The sequence below is a fragment of the Poecile atricapillus genome, chromosome 10 (genome assembly GCF_030490865.1).
Source record: "Poecile atricapillus isolate bPoeAtr1 chromosome 10, bPoeAtr1.hap1, whole genome shotgun sequence".
NCBI lineage: Eukaryota > Metazoa > Chordata > Aves > Passeriformes > Paridae > Poecile > Poecile atricapillus.
Window position 1 is genome coordinate 15,371,772 of NC_081258.1, and position 15,764 is coordinate 15,387,535.

At 46.2% G+C, this 15,764-nt stretch overlaps 1 protein-coding gene across 1 annotated transcript in view; it reads right to left on the reverse strand.

The window, feature by feature from the left end:
- NLRC5 (NLR family CARD domain containing 5) overlaps positions 1–15,764 on the reverse strand; it is a 33,517-nt gene that overhangs the window by 8,729 nt on the left and 9,024 nt on the right. The window contains exons 8-34 of the mRNA XM_058846194.1: positions 15,465–15,548; positions 15,304–15,387; positions 14,510–14,599; positions 13,609–13,659; positions 13,192–13,257; positions 12,859–12,942; positions 12,441–12,524; positions 12,212–12,301; positions 11,556–11,621; positions 10,400–10,477; positions 9,883–9,966; positions 9,594–9,677; positions 8,783–8,872; positions 8,614–8,661; positions 8,085–8,153; positions 7,345–7,428; positions 6,532–6,615; positions 5,413–5,502; positions 5,241–5,303; positions 4,616–4,699; positions 3,915–3,998; positions 3,210–3,299; positions 2,216–2,293; positions 1,631–1,714; positions 1,472–1,555; positions 880–966; positions 350–430 (exon numbers count right to left, since the gene is read on the reverse strand). Coding sequence (XP_058702177.1) covers positions 350–430; positions 880–966; positions 1,472–1,555; positions 1,631–1,714; positions 2,216–2,293; positions 3,210–3,299; positions 3,915–3,998; positions 4,616–4,699; positions 5,241–5,303; positions 5,413–5,502; positions 6,532–6,615; positions 7,345–7,428; positions 8,085–8,153; positions 8,614–8,661; positions 8,783–8,872; positions 9,594–9,677; positions 9,883–9,966; positions 10,400–10,477; positions 11,556–11,621; positions 12,212–12,301; positions 12,441–12,524; positions 12,859–12,942; positions 13,192–13,257; positions 13,609–13,659; positions 14,510–14,599; positions 15,304–15,387; positions 15,465–15,548 — 2,145 coding nt within the window. The remainder of the gene's footprint in view (positions 1–349; positions 431–879; positions 967–1,471; positions 1,556–1,630; positions 1,715–2,215; positions 2,294–3,209; positions 3,300–3,914; positions 3,999–4,615; positions 4,700–5,240; positions 5,304–5,412; positions 5,503–6,531; positions 6,616–7,344; positions 7,429–8,084; positions 8,154–8,613; positions 8,662–8,782; positions 8,873–9,593; positions 9,678–9,882; positions 9,967–10,399; positions 10,478–11,555; positions 11,622–12,211; positions 12,302–12,440; positions 12,525–12,858; positions 12,943–13,191; positions 13,258–13,608; positions 13,660–14,509; positions 14,600–15,303; positions 15,388–15,464; positions 15,549–15,764) is intronic.

Below are 15,764 nucleotides of genomic sequence, written 5' to 3' on the forward strand. Positions count from 1 at the left end.
CCATCCCCACTGCCCAGGACAAGAGCTGCCTCTTCCTTCAGCTGCACAAAAGGAAAAGGACACTGATGCTGCTCTCTCTGCATGCTCATGCAGAAGCCAGCATGTCTTAAGAGTCTTCAAAGTGCTCCTGTTCCCCATTTGCTCCCAGGAAGATAGATGGATTTTTTTCCTTTTTCAGGTCCAGCATGGGCCTGAAGGAGGGCAGCCCAAAGGACACCTGCACATGCATAAGGTTTCTTCCACATGTGTGGCACAGAGGCACTCTGAGACTGAACCTCTGAAGATATTTTTCATCCCACAGTGACATTCAGAGCAAGCAGAAAATAATGATAAATAGTCGCTTTCTTACCTGCTAATGACAGATTCTGTCTTCTCCAGGCAGCTTGGGAATCTTATGACTAATTGGAAGAGGGATTTATCTTTACATATCCTGAAAAGGTAGAGATTGGAGAACAACACAAACCTGTGAACTCCTGAAGGAAGAAAATATTTTCTATAGGGAAAATCAGGAAGGCTGAATGGGACAGGGTGGTGCTGGCACATGAAAGCTCATCACCCACCTCTGAAGAGGATTGTAATGTTTAAACTAGCTCCAAAACCAGCCTAAACTCAGCAACCTTTCTCCCAAGGGCAACCAGGAACATGGTCTCCTTCCCATTAAACCTTCTGAGCTGTGCAGCCACAAGCATTCTAAGCACTTCTACCCACCGGCCATTTGGGTTAAAATCGGTTTAAGTGGGCAAAGAGATCACAAATGCACTGGAGACAGTGAATAAACAACAGAAGAACCAGTGCTAGCTTCAATCTCATTTCCTTAAGAGTGTCAGGCTTAAAGAAAAAATATATCTGAAAGACACCAGAACCTGAGGTGCCACTTACGTGATCTCAGTAACATTTCCAGAGGTCTGGACAGCCAGCTCCAGCAGGTTCATGACTCTCTCTTGGCACACCCATGGCTCTTCTATGCTGCAAAGCAGAATGCAGTCAGCTCTGCTTTATTCACACACATGGATCCATCTCTGCCTCTGCCAGCTGAGTGTTCCACACCCTGAGCACGTGGAAAGGCTGCTTGGCTTAGCAGAGTAATGTCTGCATGGGAAACAGGGGGCAAACTAGGAACAGGCAGAAATAACCCAGCTTCCCTGCAGAGGAGGGGAGAATTGGCTACCCAGGCAAAGTGCAGGATGCTCTGGCAGTAGGAATGTGTCCAGCAGAACCATCACACTTTGTGGGGCTGGCAGTGGTCTGTAGAGCCAGCACAGCCCATGGCCAGAGCTCTCTACTCGGGGCTCAGTGGGAACCAAGGAGATAAAGCCAAATACCAATAACAGAGTAAGCCTTGGAAATGCCTCAGGCCAACGTTACCTGCCTTGGGAAGAAGCACAGTTCACTTTTGGTTTTGATGAAAGGAGCTCTTAAAAGATCAGACCAGTCTCAAACCAGTAGCTAAAAAAGCACAATGACACAGTACCTGATTTTCAGCAGCCCCAGATCTTTCCTCAGGGAATGCAAAAGTCTTTCTGCAGCTTGGACTGTCATGTTGTTATTTGAGGACCTAGAACCAAAGCTGGCTGTAATGAACAGCTCAGAAATGAACCCACCCAAACGGGTCCAAGAGCCATTAACTCACTCGTACTCCGTCAGGTAAGTGCACTTTTCCAGGAGCAAGAACAACCTTTCCAAGTGCTCTGGCTGAAAGTTGCACTCTGCCAGTCTGAAAAGATGAGAAAGAGAACAGCTTTAGTTCATCACAAACAATTCAGGCTTTCTGAGCTGGAAATATCAGGCAGCACAGCCTAACCCCACAGACAAGGAAGGATGGCACAAAAACCTTAAACACCTTTAAGAGTTTCCAAAAAAAGATCGTGGCAACGCTTCAAAAGCATCTGTTGAGATATTCTGGTAGAACATACCTGCATGCTATATTGGCACTGCTTTTTGCAGGACCCTGTCCTGTGACAGGGGCTGTAGGAACTCCTATGGGTGCCCAGGTGAGGAACAGACAGTGGGGAAGCAAAGACAAAAAGGGATGAGGGATTCTCTATGATGTGAGAAAGTTCTTCTCAGAAGGTGAGTCAAAGGAAATATATCAGCTGTTACTGTAAAATATCACCATGCCAAGAGCTAGGGGCAAAAAGAGGTTTTGTCTGCTTTGTCCCTCAAAAAAGACACCACCTTTGCCAAGGAAATCACCACAAAAAGTCTGTAACATTACCTCAAAACCTTTTCTTGAGCCTTTCTTGGGTCATCTCCACTTGTCAGCTTGATGATTAAAGTTGCTTTTGAGCACAAACTGCACAGAGAAGACATGAGCATAAGATTTAAATGGATAATTACTACTTTTCCCAGTGGTCAGAATTTAATGATACCAAACCAGAAAATAATCCAGCACAGCAATGACAGAGGTACCTGGCCCAGCTCACCCCTCCCTAAAATAAACCAGCCCAGGGAAATGCTTCAGGAAGGTCTCATAATGCTAAATTGGCACAAAAGCAGCACTGGTGTTTGGAGAAGCAATCCTGACCTGTCCTGCTTTTATCTGCCTCCTCTGCACTCTCTGTTGAGCTCTGGGGAGAGGCACAACAGGAGAGTTTAAGGTAGCCCAAAGATTCAGCAGCCACATCTAACTGCAGGAATGAATGGAAATGCTCCTGGATAAAGCTGGTTCAGGACAGACCACCTGGTCCCGTGAACATAAACACTGATAAGGTCCCACAGATGTGCAGCACAGCCCAGTCTCATGGAAGGAATCTGTGAGAAAAACACTTTGTACCAGAGCAACAGGCCCAGAGCCCATGGGATAATTTTGCCTGAGAGGAAAGGAGATAAAGATGCAAATGCAAGTAAAAGAACATGGGAAATTGCTTTCTCTTGCCTCTGAAATCTCAACATACTGAAGAGAACCTTAGAGAGCAAATGCTGGCTCCTGCTCTGAAGAGGTTCATTAACAATACATGCATGGCAATAATTGGTACAGCAGAATCTCTGTGTCTCTACACAGAAATAACCTGGCCCTCTGGAATGGTAGTTCTGCTTGGCAGTTTTGCTTGGCTATTCCAAATGGACGTAAACCAAAGCTTTAGGTAGTTGGACATAAAGGTAGTTGAAAATGTGGTCCTCATCATTATTACCTGAAGATCATAAACTTTCAATAATTAAGAGGAAAACAAGCAGGGAAGACTCAGAAATTAATGAAGAAAAACAGTCACCTGACTTGAACTTCAGTGGTGTTTCTGGATGTGACAAAGGCATTTACGAGATGCAGGACTCCATCCCGAGAAATCCCATTATGGCCGAGACTGCACAGAAGAGAAGGAAGGATTTTCACATGTCAGGGCTGTCCCAGGCTCCTCAGGCACAGAAGCAAAACTCAAGCTGGCACCAAAGACAGAGCAGTTTGTGGAGTGCTGGGCCCCTTCAGCTTTGCTCAGTCACTGAACCCCCTCAAGACAGTGCTGATGACTTGGGGGACACAGCAAAAGTAATTTTCCTCTTGCACTACTTCCAGAGAAAGCTGGAACATTTACTGCCCCACCAGAAAGGGAAGGGGACAGGCTGGTGTAGGGCATAGCTCAGCTGACAGCACCTGTGGGTCTGAGCTGCTCAGAGGGGACACCACATGCAGAGCAGTGATGAACTGAAAACTCTGGGGTCAACTTCTGTCACACCACCCCACTCTGGTCATTGCTGTTTCCTGCTGACACTAATAAAAAGACTTTTGCTTATTTTCAGCAGGTTTTGGATCAGACCCTGAGTCACCACAGCCTGGTGGTCTTGAGCTGTGCTCATGGTTCTGACAGAGCTTTTCTCCTAAGGCAGGAGAGGGCAAGAAGCACAAGCAGCAGCTTCATGAAGGATCACACCAGCTTCACCCTTCTGCTGGGGCACCTCAGATTCCCTGTGTGTTCTCTTACTTGAGGGAACAGCTACTGGGCACCCGATGCAAGTGGTCCAAGAGGCACCTCAGGCCTTCATCTCCCAGCTGATTCCTAGAGAGACTGAAAGGCAGAAGAACAATGTGGCCAAACAAAACTCAGCCTTTGGAACAGGTTGTCCAGAGAGGTGGGGATTTCCCCATCCCTGGAAATATTCAAGGCCAGGTTGGACAGGGTTCTAAGAAACCTGATCTAGTTGAAGATGTCCCTGATCAGGACAGGGAGTTAGACTAGATGGCCTTTAAAGATACTTTCTGAAAAAAAAAAAAAAGTATTCTGTAATTCTATATTTATTTTAAACAGCAACACTCCTCTGAGAAGCTTTGAAGAAAAAAACTTCAAATTTTCTGGACTTAAATCCTTGCCAGTAAAGGTCTGTTTGAAACAAATCATTGCCTTATGAAGTTACCTCATGCATAAGCTCCAGACCAAGCTCATGTGAAGGGCTCAGGTGAAGCAATAAATGCCTGGAAGCAGCAATGGAGTGAAAATCCCAAAGAAGTTCCCATCAGCTCAACAGGAGCTGTATTATTTCCAATTGATTGTGTTTCTCAGCAGTCTGGATGAGCACACATACCCTTGCATGGCTGGGAAACTCCAGGCAGTGCTGAACCACACCAACACAGCTTTCCCTCAGTGACTCTGCTCGAGATCATGGTGACACCCCAAACCCCACTTACTCGACTTCTGCCAGCCACCCGTGCTGCTCCAGGATGCTGCAGAGCTCCTCCACCTGCCCCTGCCCGAGGGCACAGCCTGTCAGCCTGTGTGAGACAGCAGGAGAGTTAAAGCATGGCCAGCCACCAGCCCAGCCTGAGCACTGAGAACTGTGCAGCTACACTTTCACACCAGTCTCCATGCAGAATTCACATTTTTTGCCATCTCCTTGGTGCTGGAACAGACTCGTTACAGTCTCCTGTCCAGGGGCGCTCAGGAGCCATCATATCACATCACACAGATGTCCATGTGGAGATTATCATACAGAATGTGAGGCACACATTTGGAAAATGCAGTGATGAGGGCTCAATTCTGCTCATGCAGCAGAATTTGGTGTAACTCAAGGTGATCATAAGCGGCCCAGAAAAAAAGAGTAAAAGAAAAGCACAGGCCGCTTCCATCCTGATGCATCCAAATGGTTCTGAGTTGCACTTCAGCAGATGAATTGAGCCCTAGAGCTTAAGCTACTAGCCCAAGCTCCTTGGCCACCAGCCCATGAATTCTCAATACAAGAGGAAGTCTGGGTGCCTGCACTAGTGCTTCAAACCCACCCACAAGTGAATTACAGTAACTGTTCTATGCCGGTACCTGCAGGATGTCTTTTGGCTTCGCATGCTTGCTCCTAAATGCAAGAAGGCATTTTCACTTGACCTGAAGCAGACACAAAAGACAGTCCTTCAGCAATGCTCTCCAGAGACGACAGGCTTTGTAGTCCCTTCAGGGCGGAGCTGCTGGGCTCCAAGCAGGCTGAGTGTCTTACCAGACTTCCACCACTCTGACCCGCTCACAGACATTGATGGAGTTGAGGAGTAAAACAGCACAATGTGGGGACAAGGAGTTTGCCCTAATACTGTAAGGGAGAGGAAAGAAGAAACACTGAAATCAGCTCCTAGGAAGAAAGGGTCCCATACACACAGCTCGATTTTCCCACTGTTCATTTGGAAAAAAAAGACTGGATACATCCCAATAATAATTTTACATATATATAATATTATTTTATCTATATATATAATTATGTATTATATGAATATAAAATATATTCTTATATATAATTATATATTATATAGATATAATATATATAATATAATATATATATTATATATTATTATCCAATAATAACATTGGATAACTCAGGATGAGGGAGCAAGGACCCAAAGTTTTGAGCATTGGCACCTAGTGTTCCTTTCCTTAGAGGAGAGTCTCCTTCAGTCCCCTTTGACTAGAAAGGGAGTACAGACCGAGGGCTTACACTGAACAGCTCCTCTTTGGGGCTACAGGACTAGAGATACCCCAGACTGGAAACAACCTCCTGACTGGGCAAACTCAGTCTCAGGAGATCCTGCAGCTCCTCCATGCTACAACATCTTGTGAAAGATGGCCAAGCTCCTTGTGGGCTTTTTGTCCACACAGTGGAGTGCCCTAGACCCTGACAGAGCTTCTCTGGCCTGAATTCCAGCCTGAAGGGCTGATCTGCTGCCAGAACACACTTGTGGTGTCAGGGGTGGCCAGATGTCAGAACCAGCTGAGCACGAGAACGGGTGGTGCCTTGTCACCGTGTGTCAACCCACATTCCCTACACTTGTCATGGATGCTGGAAGTCATGTTCCATTGGACCCGCTAAGTGAGGATTACGTGGTTTGCTTTGCCTAGGACAGACAGCTTTTCTCCTGTCCTTTTTTGGCCTCTGCTAAATGCCATTAAAGTGCTGCTTTGCTTCTAGAAACAAGAAAGGAATGGGTGTGAAAGTATCTCTGCATTTTCTTTGCCTTGCTTGCTAGTCTACAATTACTGATTAATGCTCCTAAGATCTGCTATGGTATTAACACTTTCCAAAACCATGTTCCATGGCAGCAGTCAAAGCAGGGACCCCAAACATTACCTCAGTAATGTCAGATGACGGAGTGACGGCAGAAAACTCAGTAATCTCTCGATGCTCTGGTCACTCAATGAATTTCTAGACAGACTGTAAAACATGGAAGGAAACAAAACCCAGGAGAAATTGTTTCAACCCCTAATTATTTCTGTAACATTTACATGGACATGCACACACACACACACAGGGTGTTATGGGAAAATTCTGTAAAAGGAAATGTCCAGAAATGCCACGAATGTTGGGCAAGATTTAGTCCTTACAGCCTGATCTCTGTGTTTCTTTACATCCTCCAGCCAATTTACATTCCAGTTTCAAGAGCCTTACTTTTCTGCTACTGTACATTTACAAAATGATGCTGCTGATGTTTTTAAGGCAGGTAATAGGGGTATAATATTATTTTTATTTGCTATTACTCAGTTTTTGTTCTGACCAGTATTCTTCTAATTTTCTTGGTGCAAACTCCTGCCTGGAGTGACCAGGCCTTCAGGAGCAGAGTTCATGGCTCAGTGGGCCAGGAGATCTTACTCTGGCTGTACTAGGAGCCGAGGTCTCGAGGAACAGATGACAACAATTGTTTCTAGACACAGGACTGAGGAAGATTATGAGAGCACACACACGTTCTGGGGCCTTTACACACTGCTGTGCTAGACTTAGAGAACTTTCAAAGATCTCTTTTGAACAGGACAGTAGAAAGTCTGGGTTAAACTAAGTATCTGGGTGAAGTTCTGTGTGGAGTTGGGGAGGATGTGGTGAGAGGAGAGCTGATGGACACCAAATCTGTGTCTGGGGTTGGGGAGACAGACAGACAGACAGACTTACTTGATTTCTGTCAGCTGGGGACATTGAGCCAGTATCTGGCACAGCCTGGTCACATCCTCTGGACCCAATTTGCAGTCCCTGAGACTGAAGCAAAGCACTCTGGAGCTGAACATGACCACAGGATGCCAGAATTCCCTGCATATCCCAGAGCCCCACATCCCAGGACAAGGCCTGTAGTGACCCTCTCACTTCCACTACACTTGTTTTGCTACCCTGGGTGTAGGACTAAGAAATCAAAACCTGTGACAAGCAGATGACTCCACCATCCCTGAGCTGATTCAAGAGAGCCAATCCACCAAAATACCAATACTTTGGGTGTTGCCTCCCTAGAACCACATCACTGGTGATTCACTCTGTTGTCTCAGGAGACTGGACAGCATCATTCCCTGCTCAGCACGCACTTGGCTCTCCCAGAGGAGGGCTGGAAGTGGTGCCTCCTATGTCCTTCTCCAAGAAGGAGATCATAGAAGCCTTTTTGGGTGACAAACTGGCAGGTCTCCATTGGATGGACAGAGTCACACACATCCCTCTCTCCTTATTTATGGGTAGAAGCTTCCTCTGCTGGGAAGCAAGACAATCCCCTCAAACCAAGCCAAAGGTGCACTATTTATTTTCCTCTCTGAGGAGACACAGCTGGAGGGATGGGTCTGTCCCACACACCACACTGCCCTAAAGACACAAACCCCACCATCAGCTCTCCCTCCAGTCCTGGTGACAAAGGGAACCCGGGGCTGCCGTACCAAAAGCACCGTCCTTGGGCTTCCTCCTTGGGATGTGCCAGGGAAACACTTCTCCGTCTGCTGGTACTTCTGGGGAAAGAACAGCTCAGCCCATGAGTTGTGCTGACGTTCTTGCCCCATGAACATCATGTTCATGCCCCAGCTCCCCATGAAGGGGGTGAGGCGGTGGCAGTGGCCTCATGTTCCAATCTGCCAGAACGAGGTTCACCCCATCCCCAGAAGAAAAAGAGCCTTACTAGCCCTTCTCCAGCCTCCAGAGGGTTCTGCACCCACTCAGCCCTTGGGCACCTGCTGTGTCCTGGCCCAGCAGGGCGATGCCTGCAGCCTGTCTCAGCAGCTGGATGCTGCTGGCTGCTCCGTGCCCTCAGCCTGCTGCCGATCCATCAGCCATGAGACAGCTCACTGTGCTTCCCCCACCCTGGCTGGAGTTTGGCTCTTTAACTGACACAGCTCAGGGACCCACACATCACCTTCTGCTTAGAACTTCATAAGAAGTTTTCAAGGCTTATATGAGTGGATATGGTTTTACCTGACTCTTTCCCAAAAGGTCAGATGAACCACCTGTGTGAGTCCTAAGCTGTAACCAGAAAAGAACATCATCAGCATGGGTTTTAACACAAGCTCCTGTATCACTCCTCAAATCCCACAGCTTGAGGTTTTAAATAGCAAAAGAATACAAAAAGTACTCCTGGTCATACCTGAGGCTCATTGTTTTAATGTGTTCCAGCGTAATTAATGACTGAGCTAAGAAAAACACGGAGTTCGGGGAGATCTGGTTGTCGTTAAACCTACAGGAAGAAAAGATGAAATCAGCTGCTGCAAGCACAACTGATAAAAATTAACACCACGCCAGAGAACAGTGATCCTTGTGCAGCACTCCCAGGCTCTTCTTTGCTGCCTTCTGCCTGTGTTTCCAGCTACAGCTCTACAAACACAACTCACCCACACTTATTTTAAATTCATCTCTCACTTTCAGTGCTCAGAAAATCACAGAATAACTGAGGCTGGAATGGACCTCTAGAGCTGATCTAGTCAAACTCTCCCGCTCACAGGAGGGTTAGCACAAGCCACCACAGCAGATGAATTCAGACTCCACCACTGAAGCTGGGTCTCCCCAGCACTTCCCTTCCTTCAGAGCTGTTCCCCTCAGGAGAGGAGGGACTGCTCCTCCTCCCAGTGAGGAGCTTGAAGATGAGAAATCCAGTGTGTTGCTAAAGGGCTCAGGCTGTTTGAGAAACCAGGTGCCACACCTGACATCAGGCCACCTGTTCCCTTCATGGAGCAGTGAGCACAGAGGCTCCTGGGCTCTGAACCCGGTCAAGCTTCAAGTGGAGTCGATCTGTTCTGGTCTGGAGGTGGGGACAGAGCAGACAGCACAGTGCATCTGCCCAACACAGAATATTACTGCACCTGATTGTGAAGAGCCCTTCCCAAATGTGCACTGTGCTTCCACAAAAAATACTTCACAAATCCCAACCCATGCATAAGCAGAAAACAGGAGATACTCACTTGAGACAACTCAACATTTTCAGTTTTGGGAGGCATTGAAACAGCTGCAACAATCCCTCATCTCCCAGATAATTATGTGATAGGCTAGGATTTAAAGAAAGGCATTTAATTTTCACTGTAAAAGAACCCAATAGGCACCATCAGCTCTATTATCTGTATGTACAGCCACATCTTCCAGCAGGCTATGCCTCTACCACACTCCATACAACACTGCAGAACAAACAAGTGGCATTTTCTCAGCATCCCAAATAACTGCAGGTAAACTCTGTTTGAGCTAGGGAGGACTCACTCCAGCTCGGAGATGTGGGCACATTCCTTCAGGACTGCACACAGAATCTTCAGGTCACTGGCTTGAAAATTACAGTCTGTCAGTCTGTGGGGGAAAAAAGAAATCAATCATCCAGGTCTGCAGGATTTCCAACAATGTTGTAAACTTCACTCCTCTGAAAACTAGAGAGTTGATGAAGAGATAATACTGAAATTAAACAATCCCACTGAAACACCTCGCTGCTTCCCAGCTCCCCCAGAGTCTCCAGGTGACAGGCCACCCCTGCCTGGCTCTGCAGGTCCCTGTGTCCTTTGTAAGGCACAGGGTAGGCACCAGGTCTCAGCCCCTTGCCAGGGGCTCCAGCCATTCCCCCACCCAGGGCAGAGCCTGCAGCTCCCCTGGCAGCTGCACCCCGAGCTGCTGGCACTGGGGAGATTCCCAGTTCTCTTGTGATTCACCTCTTAGAGATGCAGGTTGCCCTGGAAATAGGAGCCAGAGGTAGGACCTGCTGTAATACAATGAAAACTGGCCAGGGTACCTTATTTTTTGGGAGGTGGCAGGTGTCTGGTCTTCCTCCCCATGTTGTTGGTCATCAGTAGAGAGCACAGGCTCTTCCCTAAGTGAGCACAAAACCAAAGGTAAAACTCTTCTGCTTTGGCAATTTGGCAGATCCCTGGGGCTACCCTGGCTCCAGCCCATGTCTGTATCTTGCCAACTGCAAACTCTCCTTTTCTAACCAAATATTTGAGCATGTGGGCAACTGGGGAGAAGGGGAAAGAGACATTTCTATTGAAGTTTGATGGAGAAGTCAGCTTTTGCTGAATTTAGCTTTTGCCTAAATCAGTTTTATCAAGAACTTGTACAAAAATCTGACTATTCATGATTAAATGGAACTATCTATGACTAAGTAAACTGCAACACTGTAAGTAAAAGCTGCAACTATAAACAGTAAAACTATAACTAGATCTGACTATTCATAATGAAATGGAACATGCAAAACCTAAAATATCAGAGTTTGAAATATCACCTGGTGCCTTAAAGGAGTCCACAGATCATGTGTCTCAGGCTGTCACTCTCTTTCAAGCACAGCCACTGGGCTGTGCCCCACGAGAGCTCTGCTGTTTCTGGCATAGAGCTGGAATGCAGGTGTGTACCATGGGAAATGCTATTTTACAGTGGGCTCAGGCCACAGAGAACAAGGGTAGAAATAGTGAACCTCAAGTTCCAGGAGCAACAGGAAACCACTTCTTGCTTCAAAACTTTTGGGTTAAGCTGTTTTAACCCTAATTTTCTGAGGGGAAAAATTAAACTCCAAACATCTCATGATTTAGGAGTACTGTGATCCAGAATGCATTGTGTTCTGAACTGCAGGGATCTGTGAATCTTTTCACATTTTGGTGTGGCATTCACTTGTTTTTTTACCCTCACTGTTATCAGACAGCACGGGTGTCATTAAACAGCCTGCTCTGCTTAGGATGCTGTGGGGTGAAATGTGCTCTAGAGACAGAACACTACAGAAGGCAGTGACAAATTTTAAAGTGGCTGAGAAAGCCGCTTCAGACAGTTCTACATTTAGATTTGGGGGCTGGGGTGGGAGGCAGGAACTGCTGTGAAGTGTTACCCTTGGTACCTACACAGCATGCAAGGACTAAACAGGATGCTGAGATAACACCATTTGTGCACACACAGCCTACCTAGGAGGAAGGGAAGCAAACTCCCTGTCTTCTCTAAATCTCAGGACTGCAGTATCACGACAAAGGCTGTGGAGAAGAGAAGTAATCAATCAATGCCATGGTTTGGTTATTTACAGTATTTATTGTTTGGTTTTGTTCTGCAGAGCTCTAGTGACAGCAACCACTTGTGCTTAAAACACTCCCAAAGCAAGCAAAAATAATCTCCATCAGTTTTAAATTCTGGTTGGATCAAATGATGCACTATCTGATGATGCAGCTTCTCTGAATTACTAGACAAAGCACAGACAAAACTGCTATACTTGAACTCCAGTGTGTTTTCAAGTGAAAGCCATAGAGGAGAATTTCCAGTTCTGCTCCAGGAGGTGTCACCAGTTCTCTCACGCTCGGCAGAGATCCTGTCCCAAAACTTCCCAAGGCAGAGGGCAGGGAAGCATTTTAAAACTCCCCCATGCATTAAAGGACAGCCAGTTTCGCAAGCACTCAAATTCTGGCTGATGGCCCCGATAAAATCAGCTTACAGCAACGTGTCGCCAGGTGCCAGTGTTAGCAGCCACCTTGGGACACGTTCTTCACCCACCACACTCCTGAGGTGACTCAACAAAATCCCAGACTTGTGTGTTGGGATTAACCCCAGGAATGACTCAAGACTCACATACCTGACCTGCACCTCCATCACCTTCTGGCAGGTGTTTACTGACTTCAACAGGCTGCAAATGCCAGTGACAGAGAGGCGGTTTTGACTGAGACTAAGAAAGAAAAAGGCAATTAGGTGGTCCCTGAAATCCCACAGGACTGTCCTAGTGAAGCAGCTAGCAGTGCTCTGCATGCTTGAAACCATTTCCCTTCAGAAGGGGGCAGGTTGGATTTGTACAAGGCAACACTTACTTCAGCTGCTTTGAAATTGATATACAGGGGAGGTTTTCCATCAGACAGCTGCAGCCTTCATCTCCAAGCATGTTGCCTGATAAACTGAAGCATTTTCCACTTAGTGGGGACTAATTTGAACAGTAAAAACAAAGTCCTGAAAACCTGCTTGTTTCCCCTTTCCTACAATTGCTTTTTTTGCCTGGACTGTTCTTCTGTCTCAGATCAATCTTCCCTGCTTATTTCTGCATGAATCAACTTCAGACAAAAAAGTTTTAGCTCTTGGGCAACAAGATTCAGGTTTTAGACCCAAACCATCTTGCTTAAGAAAACCTATTATCTTTAAGGCCCTTTCCAACCCAAACCAGTCTGTGATCCTATGATCCCCTGCTCCCACACCACCTGCCTACAGCCAACAGGAAGGAAAGGAGGCACTCACTCCACTTCAGAGAGACAGGGACAGCTCTGGAGAAGGGCCACAATCATCCTGGCATGTTGGGAAGACAGCCTGTGGTCCTGCAAGCTGAGAACAGGAAAGGCTTGGTGAGCAGTGAGGGGATGGGGGTGCCCCTGGCTGGGCCAGGTAGGATTTCTATTGTCATTTTTAGTTACTGATTCAGTTACTGATTTAGTTACTAATTCAAAAGTTTATTCCAAACTTTTCCACTAGTGGAAACATCCTCTGTCCTTAAGGATGAACACATGTGCTTTTCTTGACCTTCTATAGTACCTGTCAAATCATACCAGCAGGACTTTCAGTGTCCGCTCTTACCATAAATTCACACGTCTAGTTGGAATTATAGGTTCTTTATTCTCTTCCAACTTCAAATCCAAAGATCTGCAAACAAGCAAAGTATTTGGCTTTTAATATGCCTCCACGAAATATCTGACAGCTTGAGTCCTGGTTGATATTTCCCAGCAGAAAGCACAAGGTCTGTGTTCCTTCAGCACTTCTGCAACAGAAACACGGCACCTCAAGCTTACCCAGGCACTAAAGAGCTGCCTTTGTGGATCTGGCTGCAGGTGTGTGCAAAGCCAGCTGTTTTGGTTACACTTCCCACAGCTCAGGCAGACCCAGCTGAGGGCAGTGGCCAGCACTTCTGCTGTCACTGTGGTCTGGGGTGACCCCAAGCTGATGGCTTTGATCAGCACAAGCCAACACAGCCCAACCACAAGCACAGCATCTCACCTTTCAGCTTCCCCAGGGGCGCCAGAAAAAGAAATAATCATGGTGTCCCCCCTGAAAAAGAGATCCAGGTCAATATTAGGGAAGAGGTGGAAGGATGCCATTTATTTAGCAGGGTGTTTAGTAAGGACCAAAGCCTGGATGCCAGAGAGGGCTGTGACATCTGTCTCACCAGCTCATTGCCACAGCCAAGCAGCAGCTGCATGCCCAGAGGGCAAAGGACACTCCAAGTGTTGAGCTGGGGCTGCAGTGCAGATGAGACAGTCACACAGCAAAAAAGATTGGGCCAGGATTACTTTTTTATTATTACTTTTTTTTTTTTTTGCAAGACCAGAAGTTTGTTGGAAAGAGATTCAGTAGAAACTCCCCTCCAGCAAGAAAAATGTGAAAAAGCCATATGCAATTTGAGTTACACCAGGGATTACTTTGGCCTGTTAAACTTAGAACATAAGACAACCACAAGAGCCAGGATGATTTTAAAAAATCTACCTTTTGTCATGAAAACCCCAAAACCTGTAATTTAAAGGAACATAGAGCTAGAGCTAAATTCACACATTTTCACTAAACTTAGCTGACTGATAGCAAATTTATGCTACTTGATAAAAAATTTCCTTTCTGATATATTGCAGAGCTTAAAAGCAAGTTTAAATTCTGTTATACAAGAAGAAATATCACACCCTGCAAATGGTTTTATAGACCAAGGATAAAATGACCTATTAAAAATACAGAGAGGAAGTACATGGTATGATGAATTCACATTTTGTTTCCAACAGAAAAGAAAAAAGGAGTAAATTCTTGTTCACTTCAATTAGCCAACAGTTAAGCTGAAAATCAGTGTCTATTTTAAGTCAGCATCTAAAGAGACAACCTACTTGCTTTTGTGAGAGCTCTCATGTACTGATACCTGGCACACAGCTCAGTAACATTTTGACACACGATGCCTTCCTTTGCCAAACTGAGAACAGCATTCAAGGAAAGATTGTTGTTGCTCAGGCTGTGAACATGAGGAAAAAATGGAACCTCAGCTGCTGGACCCCACAGCATGTTTTTTTGTTACACAAATACCCTCTTCTCTGTTCCCCAGACATCCTGAAGCGCACCATCTTTTAGTTAGGGTATTTCTCAAAAACTTCTGAAATTTCCATCTAGGACTTAACAAAAGCATCATCAGATGACAGCTCCCATGTATTTAGAATCAGAGGTAACTTTTCTATGTGCATCAGAATGATCATTAACCAGTTTTGGGTTAATTAGTGGAGGTAGTTCATACCTTCATGATTACACCACTGATCCACAGTGCAGTTTAACTCCCACTACAACAAATCCAATTTAAGTATGGCTTATTAAAGCAGGGAGGCCTGAACACAATCCTCCAGCCTCTGAGGATTTATTCTTTAATTGCATGTTCGTTCTGTTTCATTACTTGTTGGACTTCATTAGACATGGAACACAAGATCTTGCTTCTACAAATCCTCTGCTTGTTCTCAGGGCCACAGGGCACCATTCCTGAGAGACTCCAAGGGATCCTGCCTGAGAGCAGCACTCTGTGTGTGTAACAGAGATGGGTGAGGGAGTGAGGATTATAAATGGCACTGTTTTCTGCCTTTTCTGTAGGATAAGCTGCTTCCCTGAGGGCAGGGACTCAAGCTGATGCCCCACATCTTCACAGTAGCCAAGGTTTAAGCTATTTTTACTCACTCTACTTTCTTCAGCTTTTCCATTTTGGAAAACAGGTCCATCACCCTCTTCACTTCTGGGTCCCGTATCCGATTGCCCTGCAAGCTGCACACGGATTCATTCTCATTAGTGTCCCAAGGAAGGAATGGTTGATTTGATGGTCATTGCCACAACACACTCACTTTATTTCCTCAAGCTGGAGGCACTGTGATGCAGCCTGGACCAAGCTGGTCATCCCCTCAGCTGTGATGCTCCCCCCTGTCAGCCTGGAAAGAGAAAGGATCACTCAAACCAAGCAAAGGGGGTTTTTTGGGGGTATTTTTTGGGGGATTTGCTACAATCCCCTGCAGCACATGGCAAGCCTGTCTCAGACCTGTGCCTGCACCGTGTGCCCAGCACACAGACACAGAGGCAGCAGTCTGGCTCTGACACCCACAACCAACTTCACACTCCTTTTTCCAGCAGGGCAGCACAAAATGAGA